This window comes from Nylanderia fulva, unplaced genomic scaffold (genome assembly GCF_048542155.1).
Source record: "Nylanderia fulva isolate GAGA-0341 unplaced genomic scaffold, ASM4854215v1 Scaffold65, whole genome shotgun sequence".
NCBI lineage: Eukaryota > Metazoa > Arthropoda > Insecta > Hymenoptera > Formicidae > Nylanderia > Nylanderia fulva.
In genome coordinates, this window is record NW_028190753.1 from 419,920 (window position 1) to 431,906 (window position 11,987).

The window sequence follows — 11,987 nt, forward strand, 5'->3', positions numbered from 1 at the left end:
TATATAACAATAGAACGGATCTTACGATTTTAATAAAAAACAAGTGAGGTATACAATATGAGTGTGGGATTATTGAAAAAAAAATAAATTTTTTCCACCGTTTAGTTTAAAAAATATTACTTTTAAAAAAAATGAATTTTTTTCCAAACGAAACATAGAGAGAAATTGCGATAATGATGTGGCAATGCTGTACGTGACAGTTGACTGCTAGGCACACGCCAAAGCCGTCATTTCAATTTGCTGGATTCCCATGGATTTTAAGTATATAAAAAAGAGTTTGAGATTATTTTCTTTTTTATCATTATAGAATAAATTTATTTCATAACAAACATAACATATACACAACATTAAATACAGGAACAGGTTATAAAAGTATAAAAATAGTAAAAACAAAAGTATGGCAAAGAATAATTATATAGATGCATAAAACAGTCTCAAATATGTGATAATATAATTTATTTTTTTAATCTTTAGAATAATAAATAAATAATCAAATTAACCTTTACTTTTTAAATAATGGATTACTTTTTGGATTACTTTGTTGGATTTTGTAATCAGTGGCTCACGTGAGGTAATTTCTTTTGATAAAAGGTGTTCAACACCTTTTTCTCCCTTTTCCGAATATACCTGTTGTAATATTTCATAGGAAATTCCTGCTCCTGCCATTTTCTTAATAATACTATTCAAAATCACATCTTTTAAATTTTTTAAGGATGGTAATATAATTTTAGCTATCACAGATTCTTTATAAGGCTTACAGATTGTACATAAACTTTCCTTTTTGATGTAAGTATGACTCAATTTTTCTAAAACTTTAACATCAAATAATGCTTAATAAAATTGTCCAGATGTTTCCAATTTCAGCAAATCTCGCGCCAATGTTTGCAGTTTAAACGAATCTTTTTGTCCTTTCCTTTCAGGGAAAAGTTTTCTCAATATAGTTAAGCTGTCGAAAAATCCAACAATTTTCGAGAAATTTTCAATCATACCGTGACTTATAATCAATCAAAGTAAATGAGCAGAATCGAATGGTGCATTATGAGCCACCAAAATGCAAGATTTTGTAGAAAAGTTGAGAAACTCTTGGAATGATTGCAACGCCTTTCGAGGTGAAAAAGTTAGGACTGGTTTTCCATGGAAGTACAGATTCCATTTGATATATGTCAGTCCTGTTACTCGAGAAACATCAGCATCAATAGGTCTGGTAGAAGAGAGATACACAGTAAATGTATATTCTTCAAACTTGGCTGCTACCTGTAGGATTTCTGCATTTTTTGAAAAACCAGAAGTCTTTAAATCAAAATAAACGATATTGCAATTTTCAGGGGACACGGAAACATTAGGCAATTTATCAGCAAAACGTTGTGAATCTATAAGTGTGGCATTTTCCATACTGATATTTATACCACAATTTGACTGATACTGTACACCCTCAGACCTTTCTTGTGACTTTCTTGAAGCTTCTTTCATTTGATTTAGTAAATTTCTACGACTTTTAGTTGATGGTAATTTTGCCTTCATCGCTCTCTTTTCTCTTTTTTTATCCAATCGCATGGCTAAAATTGCAGTGTGTTTCCCAGGAGATACATTCAGCTTTGCATTAACATCCAGAAGATGATTTTCTCCATCATTTTTTGTGCAAACAACACTTGCAAGTCGATAATTGGCTGATTCACTAAGGCTGTAGCAACATTTTCTTGGAGCTTTGTGTGCCATCATATTATTGACATTTTTATTTGCTTGACTGGAAGCTATGACTGCAAATTTTGTTGCATTTTTTGCATATTTTTCAAATATTGCCCACAATTCATTATAAAGATTATTATCTTTTAGCTCAATTTTATGAGAATCTTTACACCAAGTTCCGCAGTTTTCATGTCTGCTAAATGCATGGTCAGGAATAATGTGAATAGTCCTAGCTAGCTGAGCACTTTGTCCTTGATTCTGTGACACTGCACACGTAAAACATTTCTTTAGATGAGGAATGACCTCTTTCTTTCTCATCTCTTTGAAATTTTTTTGCAGTGCATACAAATCTTTCATGACATGTTTCTTTAAATAGTTACTGTCAGACAATTTGTGGACTTTCAGTGGATTTCTCGAATTTATTGCTGCAATTGTTGAACTCTCTTCGTCACCTATCAAGACTTTAACGTTTAAGCCAGCTTCTTGAAGGATTGCGCTATTATTGACTAGAGCAGCCCCTACATCAGGCTCCATTGCTTTTGCACTGCCAGAAAAATTTTTTCTACAATCATGATCTTTTTGATTGTGACCTGTGTCACAAAACTTGTATTTTTGGTTTCGAGTGGCAAAATCGAGAATTTTTCCAGTGAGAAAACCAATTATTGTACCATAGCCATTGAGGCTATTGTAACTCCTCCCATTTCCACGTTTGCTCCATCCCATATCGTATGAAACAATGATATTTATAATGTTCTCTAATGCTGCATCAAATTGTTTGATTTTTGTGACAATATCTTCATGTGTAGCATCAGCATCAAAATTAGCATCCGTAGTAGAGTGAAGGGTGTTCATAAATGAATAGAGCTCATTCACAATCTCCTTTGGTCTAAGAAAAAAACGAATAGAAATACAAGATGTAAAGGATGTAAAGAATTTTCAATTGCTTATTAAAAAAATTTAAATTTATTATTCTTTATTTATCATAATTACAAAAAATAAAAACATCATTAAAAGAATTCTAAAAAAAAAATTTTTAATTCTAAAAAAAATTTATCTATATTCTCCTTGCTTATTGATAACACAACAAAAAACGTACAACTCCTTAGATAATTTGTGAAGATTTTCTGTAACTAATTGTCTCTCTTCTTCAGCAGCTCTTTTGTATGAATCTTTCGCAACAGCCTCTAAAACTGGACCAATCTCTCGCTCATATCATTTATATAAATTAGGGGTGACCAAAGGGACATTCAGACATGAGAGTAATTTATTTAGAGCAGTCTTCCCCATTCCAGAATAGACAGCCTGAAAAATACATTTTTACATTATAATTTGATGAGATATAAAATTCAATGAATCTTTTAATATTCTCTCAATTAATTATCTACATTTATTTATCTACATAATTTGTTTTTTTTTTAATATAAAATTTACTTACTCAATACAGCTTTGATGTTGACATCAGCATGCTTTGAATTATCTTGAGAATATGTGTTTTACTTGTTTGAACTTGTGTAATGATACAGCACTCATCACACATAATATATAAAATGGAATTTAAACCCATTTGCGTCTCTTTTATTGTTTTTCTCAGTGGGATGTCTTTTTTACAATTACAGCATATTAAATGTTTGGCAACATAACTCATATCAATAATACGTCTGCCTTCAAATTGAAATGTTTGTGATTTCTCAGTGAGATTATGTGGCACCTGTTCACGTTTAGCAGTATTTGCTATGCACATTGCCGCAACGGTTTTTTTTTGTTTATCAAGACTTTTTTTTACAAACCGACCTTTAAAACGCAATTGATCTGACATTATTAATAAATTCTTTTAAAAAATTAATATTTCTTAAAAAAATAAGAGACAGAACTGCGATGTTGCCACGATTAACACGCCGCTTCGTAAATGTGATAGTGGTGTATTCATACATGAGCTGTTTCTATGTGAAGAAGTTCAGACTGTACAGACTCAACTAAAATTGTTGCTACGGTAACATTGTATAAACGATAAATTTCCTTATCGATTAGAGGCAAAACTTTTAGTTGATATTGTAGCGATAGAACTACCTTAATCTACGATGATTTAATTTATGATGAACAAAAACACATGTATGATATAGTCATTAGAGCGATTGATAATGATAATGAACCTCAGCGGTTATTTTTCCCGAAAAATATTTAAAATTTTGGTATAGATTGCGTGAAAATCGGTCAATAAATATATGTTTGCGTGGATGAGTGGATTCGGTCAATTTTGTAATTGCGTAAGTGGGTGCATGGGTAGAGGTGTAAAACTTAAAAAAATCGCAATTGTCGCCTTCTTTTCTAAAAATTTTCAAAATTTTTTTTAAAATTTCGAGAGAATCAGTTCATTAATGAGAGAGTGCGTGGGTGAGTGAATAAAGTGGTAAAAATTTTTAAAAATATAGTAGCCATCTCCGACAAATTTACAAAATTTTAGTACAAATTTCGAAAAAATCGGTAAATAAATGTATGAATGTGTGGGTGGGATAAAATTAAAAAAAAACTACACAGCAACCTTCTCAGAAAAATTTGCATTTTGGTACCAATTTCGTGAAAATCGGTCCATAAATGCGCATGCACGTGGGTTGGTGAATAGGGTAATTAAAATTTTTAAAAATTATACAGTAGCCATCTCTGACAAATTTACAAAATTTTAGTACACATTTTGAAAAAATCAGTGAATAAATATGTGAATGCATGAGTGGATGCGTGGGTAATATAAAAAAATCACACACATCAGTCTTCTCCGAAAAATTTGCAACATTTTGGTATTAATTTCGTAAAAATTGATTCACAAATGCGCATGCGCGTGCGTAGATGCGTGGGTAGAGATATAAATCTTAAAAAAAAACTACATTATCACAATCCCCGAAAAATTTGCGAAATTTTGGCACCAATTTGGTGAAAATCGGTCCACAAATGTAAAAGTAGTTTGCGGTCAGACGGACAGACGAACGGTACTTATATACATATATAGATATATAGATTTAAAATAGCGCAATCACATTTATCAAGAATTTAAATCAAGTTTTTAAATTTAGGTTAGCGCAACTGAAAAAGAATATAATGCAAAATCTCGGCGCCTATAGTACGACGTTATCATCTCATTTTTTCAACAATTGAATCATGGAAAGTAGAAACATAATATTAATATATGTATATGAGTGGATTTGGCGTTCAATGCTCTTCAATTTTTCTTTACACAAATTTTTTTTGCAAAATAATAGATGGGGATGGGGTGGTAATTTAACAAATATGAAAATTTTGTAACATGTGTTATTACACCATTTTAAAGAGTATAAAACATTATAAATATCACGTGATACGGTGTCGCTCCCGTGACCATTTTAACGCTCGGTACGCTGCATCACACACACGTCCGACAGCCGTAAGACTCGTCGTCTGATCGACCAGCTGGCGATTTCATAAATCGACTACGAGTCCATAGAAGGATAAAAAATCCGCTCTGATAATAGCATTTTCCACGTCTGCGATCACGAATCTCCAAGCAAACGTGTGTCGCAGTCCGAAATCCAACGTAAGCGTCTATGTGCTATATGTGTATATCACCGTACCGTTCGCGGTGAATAACTCATACGACGATCTCTATTGTAATCCACGCACTAATTTACGGGGAAACACGCAAAGATCCGCACTTGTATCGATCAGAAAACTGATCTTAGTATCTCGATCGAACATGAATAGACGGCGCGATGCCTGATCTGAATCGCCAGCCGTCATCAACAATGGGCCGTGTTTCTCTGCGGTTGCATGGTACAGGGAGGATCGCATCTTCGCGCCTCCGGTCCGAATCGCCAATGGTAATAACACAGGTTATTTGAGACGTGGCCGCGTGTCCTCGACCGCGATCAAGAACGCTCCCGACGACGACGGTAACCTCCGTCACTCCGGCGCGATGCTCTCTCTCCAATCGTCTCTATCGATTTTCGAATCTCCGCTACTTGTTCCATCAATTCCTTCTGCAAGGTCAATCGCATCTGCGTAATCTGCAAATTCATGAACCTCCGTGGTTTGCAACATGGGTGCTCGCGTTGCTTCTACTATCGCGTTTGCCATATCCGCGAGCGTTTCTAATGTATCGTCCATACGCGTTACTAAATGCAGTTGTATGTACGCAGGCAATCGGCTTAACCAAATGGTACGGAACACCTCATCTATCACGTTTCCGGCCAGTCCGCGGAGATGTCTTAAAAATTGAGACAGTTTCCGATCGCCAATCTCCTCATGTTCAAGGAGTCGTCGCGTTTTATGTTCTTGCGACAAACTAAGGCGTTTTATTAACTCGTTTTTTAATGTTTCGTACGCTCGTTCTGGCGGATTTATTATTATATCTCGTACTTCCACTGTATGTCGCGGTCCGATTGCCGTAAGCACATAACTGAATTTCGTAGCATCCGTCGTAATTCCAGCCGGTTGGAAACTTTAGTCGATTATTCTAAACCAGAGTTTTGGATCGCTTGGAGTAAATTCTGACATTCTCATTCCTACGCGATTTATTTCCGCGCTCGGTAAAAATAACGGAGATGGTCGATCCATCTCTATCAAAGACCTGAGGTTTACCGTATTCTGCTGCTGTTGTTGCATCTCCGTTCGTGGCGGTGGCCCAACCTTATCGTCATGGGTTAAAACCATTACTCTCATTCTTTTCGGCTGTCTTCTTACTCCACGATTTCGGTGTCACTCTGTTCGTATGCACTCCTTCCGTCTCTCGCACTAAGATCACATCGGGGTTACCATTTTGTGGATTATTTGTGTTAATGCGTGCAAGAATGAATATGTGGAGAAGTCAGGAGAATTATTTATATCATATTTAATCATCATCACCACCTCAATTTATTCAATAGCGATAATACAAGAATACATTTTAGAAGTTTTATTAAGAACAACAATTTTTGTGATACGGACGTGAATTAATATATAAACGTTAAAACGCTTAAACGTTTTTCTCCTTATCTTTGGGTCTTATTATTTATTACTTCGTATTAGTCGTGTCGGTCGCACGCTTTTTATAATTGTTATTATAGTTTTTTTAATTTGTATCCTTGGTCGCGACGTTTGTTCATATATACCTATTATTTTAACTCTTTTTATTCTCTGATATAATTTAATTTTCAATAAAATTCTTCTTTGCTTTTTTTTATATGATATTTATCGCCACAATACCATAAAAGTAAATTTGAATTTATTTAGGATGGCTGCATTCCAGTGACATTGGTTATTTCGACGAAGACGGAGAACTTTTTATTATCGATAAAATGGACGAATTTATAAAGTACAGAGGGTATCAAATTTCACCTAGAGAAATTGAAGGTATTTTAGCGACACATCCAGCAGTGATAGAAGCTGCAGTAGTAGGAGTACCTCATCCAGTATATGGTGAACATCCTGTTGGTTTTGTTACAAAAATACTCGGTGAAAAGGTATAATCTTATTTCAATGATAATAAAATCACTGAGCGAGATTCTATAAAATGGTAATTTACTAATTTGAGAAGTTTTGAAAATTCTTTGATTAATTTCTTTAAAAGTTTTTTATAACAAAATATTTAATTTTATTTTTTTATTCATTTGACTTTTTAACTATTTTAGAAATAGACAGATGTGTACATTTTTTTATTTTTTAATATAATATAAATATGTATTAGTTAAATTACATAAATTTTAATATTAATTTTACATGTACAAAATATATAAAATTATGTAGCGCAAGTAAAATGATTTATTTTAAAAATGTAAATTAGAAAATCTTTTACATAATTCTTTGAAAAAATGGTCTCTTAAGATTTTTTTGTATACATGCAAGTTTCAATATAATATAATGATGCATTTATTTTATTAAATCATAAATGACTAAAAATATGACCCTTTTCACGTATGATATGAATTAAAAAAGCATGAGATAATAAAATGTGCTCTGAATCCTTATTTCTTTAATTATTTATATATTATATTAAAAATTAAAGACGATTTTGATTAGCCTTAGTATTTCGTTATTTTATAATTCTACGAGAAAAATTGAAAATAATAATAGACAATACGTGACATTCTTCATAAATACGAATAGAAATAATATAATAGTACGTAACGACATCCATTAAACAGATTTTTTTGTTAATCAAATGCACTCGTACTTAATGGAATTTTAAAATCACTTTTCTAAGAAACAAATAAATAAAAAAATTTATTGTAATTTTTTATTTATATTTACATAAGAAATTTTTTCCATTTTTTGTGTCCATTATTCTACAATATCTGCAAGATTATTTCATATATGCAAGATGTTCTATTGGGTCTGTGCATAAGTCCGTAGCGAAAATCGAATAAATTTCAAACGCAAAATTTTTACCTTAAAAAGCGATCTTAATCAACTATATATGTCCCATTCTGTTCGATGACTTTCTGCCATCTATCCACAAGCTTCATTATCCCTCGTTTGTAGAAGTCTTGAGATTTTTCTGCAAAGAAGTCTTCCAAGTGATTTTTGAGAACGTCCAGGGAACTCAAGGATTTATTATTTAAACTGTTCTGTAGTGATCGGAATAAGTGACAGTCGGAAGGTGCAAGGTCCGGACTATATGGTGGGTGCACCAAAACATCCCACCCAAGCTGCAATAACTTTTGTCGGGTCAGCAAAGAAACGTGTGGTCTCGCGTTGTCGTGGTGGAACACAACGCCCTTTCTGTTCACCAATTCGGGTCGCTCTTGATCGATTGCTCGCTTTAATTTGTCCAGTTGTGAGCAATACTTGGTCGAATCAATCGTTTGGTTGGGTGGCAGCAGCTCATAATAGACTATGCCTTTTCAATCCCACCAGATGCTGAGCATGACCTTCTTTGGGTGTAACCCAGCTTTTGCGACCGTCTGAGCAGCCTCCCCGGGCTTCGACCATGATCTTTTTCGACTGACATTGTTGTAGACGATCCATTTTTCATCGCCAGTGATCATCCGCTTTAAAAATGGTTCGTTTTGATGGCGTTTGAGCAGCAAATCGCAAGCTGACATTCGGTCGATTAAATTCTTTTCGCTCAGTTCGTGCGGCACCCAAACATCAAGCTTTTTTACCATCCCAAGCTTCCGTAAATGTCTTGAAACAGTTGAATGATCAATGTTTAGGTTACGTCCGATCTCCGTAGTCGTCAAATGTCGGTCGGAGTCGATTAAAGCCTTGATTTGATCGAGATCAGTAGTGACTGGTCGACCAGAGCGAGGAGCATCTTGGAGATCAAAATCTCCGCAACGAAATTTTTGGAACCACTTCCGACACACACTTTCACTTACGGCATTCTCTCCGTACACGGCGCATATCTTTTTGTGAGTTTGCGACGCGTTTTTGCCTTTTCTCTTTGCCGGATAGTTTTGCCGGAAATAAAAAAGCGAAATGCACCGAAAATATACGTTTTTTCCTTCCATGTTCAAAATATAATTAAACTTTATACACGTCACGGAAATCAATAAACACTCAATGAACTTTCGTAAAATGTCAGCACAAATTGCAGCTTTCATTTAATGTACGACATCTTACGTTTGAAACATGTGCGAGTGGAAAAAACGACATCTCACGGAATTTCGCTACGAACTTATGCACAGACCCAATATTTTAACTTTTGGATTGAAATTTTTCGAAAATTATATTTTTTTTTTTTTTTTGTAATATAATAATTTTTTAAATTTATCTTAATAACTTTCTGCATAGAATAATAAGATAAATTATAATATATATTTATTTTATATATAGGTGACAGAGCAAGAATTAATAGAGTTAGTGTCCAATAACATGAAAGATCAATATAAGCTTCGAGCTAGAGTAATATTTCTAGATGCTTTTCCATATACTGGTTCAGTAAAAATTGCCAGAATAGAATTGAAAACAAAAGCTAGAAAACTGGCAAATGTATACAATAATTAATTATATTTAATTACTGGTTATTATATACTAATAAACTTTGAGGGTATATCGAAGCCTAATCTACGGATAATCCCTCTCTCTAGTGCGGACAGCGCGAGCATATGGACGTTGGCTTACGTAGCGAGCGAATTAAATATATAGTTAAGTATCTCTAGACCTATGTTAGTTATTAAAAAAGTTTTGAATTTTGATAGTTGCATAATTCCTTTTGATTAATTATCATTGTTCTAATATGTTTTTGCATATTATAGTAGTTTCTTAAATTATCTGATTGCTTTTCTCTTAAGCGCGCGTGCTTCGATAATACCGTACACGCGAGCCTAACGTTTGAAAAATTGTGAACGTAATTTATTTTTCTTTGTAAATCACCTTTTTCTTGAATAAATTGATTGTGAAAATATATTAATGAAATCTCAACAATTATGTTAACTTTTAATTTTTGGAAGAAGTGGAATTTGGGCAGTGAAAAGAAAAGAAGAATAGAGAATACTGATAATTGAATTTTATTTTAATAAAGTGACATTCTCTCTCAGACAAACGCGAAACAAAAGCGCGACGATATCGATATATTTGTATATGTATATATGTATGTTTTAATATTATTTTTGTTCTATTTTTTTTCAAATTTCTTTTATATCATAATTTACTAGAATAAACTTTTTTCGCTCAACCATTTATTTTGTAGAGCAAATCTTATTTTGTGCAGAAAACTATATATATATATGTATCTTAATATAATATTTTCATTATATTTTTCTTCACAAATTTTTCCTTATTTCAAAATTACATATTCTAAGTTTAAATATTAAATGATTTTTAATCAGAAATAATGCACGCATTAAGACAATTAGGGTTATAAGATGAATTTAGTAATAGTAATAACAATGTCATGTTAAGGAGCAATTCTTAGAAAAGAGAAATATAAAAGACGGCAATCAAAAATAAGTGATATACATGTGAGACATCTAAAATAAATGGCTATTTTACCTTGCGTTTAAGCGGATTATACTAATCTCGATTATTGTTTTGATAAAAAAACGGATCAATTGATGTTCTGCGAATAATTAGCTTGCGTTTCTTCTGATTTGTTTCATTTAGCATATAATGGGTCAGCAATAAATTTTATGAGTATTTGAAAAATAATATAAAATCAATTTTTTTCTCTAACATATTTACAATTATTTGATTAATTAATAATTAATTAATTAATGATACAGTTTACACAATGCTTTTTTACTAACTATTAGTAGGTAGTAACATTGAAATGTTTTAATTTTATATTAACATATAATATTAATTAATTAAAAAGAGAAAAAAGCATGCTAATTTACTTTCAAAATACACTTTTTCTAATTACTAGTTATATTTTTTATTAATTGTTATAGCATACTAATGTCTAATAAAAGAGGATCATGCTAAAATGAGAAATATATTTAAATGTTATGTAATTAAATAACAATTATACAATGTTAGTAAAAAGAGTTAAACCGCAAATCACTATTTTTAGAACGTATTGATAGCAAGTCATAATGTTTAGAAAGATGATGAAATTATAGGAAGATAATCATTATGTGACGGAGCAGTTATCGAATACGTTATACTTATATATATATATATATATATATATATATATATATATATATACATATTAATAATGTAATTAAAAAATTCAAAAAATTTACAATTGCATGTAAATAATAATGATAATCATACAATGCGCGCTTGTGTTGTTTAGTAAATTTAAAAAATAAGAATTAAAAATAATCAAATTGACTAATGATATTGAAAATTGCCTTCTACAAACATTTCTGTAACATCTACGTATGTATATATCTCTGTTGAAATACTGGAACTTTTATTTGCAGCATTATTTTCTAAAAATTATACTTTTAGAAATAAAAAATTGTAACGTTTTATTTAGAACACTCAGTAAATATATTTATACACACATGTGAATGCTCAGTAAATATATTCATACACACACATGTAAATGATAAGTAATTATATTCATACATACACATGTGAATGATATATATATTATATATATAAGAATTGCATGTAAATATATAAGCAAAAAAAACAAATATATATATATATATATATAATATTATTGTGTTCAAACTATGTGATAAAGATAGACACAATTATGTATGTTTTACTGTCATTGACACGCTTAGATAAAAACGCATGTGCAAGATGATTCAACAGTAAAAATATATTATGTTGTCTAAAAAAATATAATATGTTGAACACAATAAAATTGTTTTTTTTTTTACATGCATGTAAATTTTTAATATATGGAAACTGCCGATAATAGCGAAATTAAAATTGTCGGTAATTATCGACAATTT

At 31.7% G+C, this 11,987-nt stretch overlaps 2 protein-coding genes across 6 annotated transcripts in view; one reads left to right on the forward strand and one right to left on the reverse strand.

Moving 5' to 3' along the window:
• Window positions 1–11,698, forward strand: part of LOC114931316 (luciferin 4-monooxygenase-like) — a 31,324-nt gene extending 19,626 nt beyond the window's left edge. For all 5 annotated transcript variants that reach the window (XM_085488209.1, XM_029303294.2, XM_029303293.2 and 2 more), the window contains 2 exons: window positions 6,922–7,151; window positions 9,466–11,698. In XM_085488209.1, coding sequence (XP_085344335.1) covers window positions 6,922–7,151; window positions 9,466–9,636 — 401 coding nt within the window. In that variant the 3' untranslated portion in view covers window positions 9,637–11,698. The remainder of the gene's footprint in view (window positions 1–6,921; window positions 7,152–9,465) is intronic.
• LOC146720633 (uncharacterized) lies at window positions 532–2,588 on the reverse strand. Its single transcript, XM_085488193.1, has one exon. It carries the CDS (start codon window positions 2,536–2,538, stop codon window positions 1,006–1,008), a length of 1,533 nt encoding a protein of 510 aa, XP_085344319.1. The 5' UTR covers window positions 2,539–2,588; the 3' UTR covers window positions 532–1,005.
• Window positions 11,699–11,987: the final 289 nt, after the last annotated feature.

Bases quoted from the DNA above. Each gene is read 5' to 3' on its own strand.
- LOC146720633 (XM_085488193.1), bottom strand. From the start codon at position 2,538: ATGAACACCCTTCACTCTACTACGGATGCTAATTTTGATGCTGATGCT.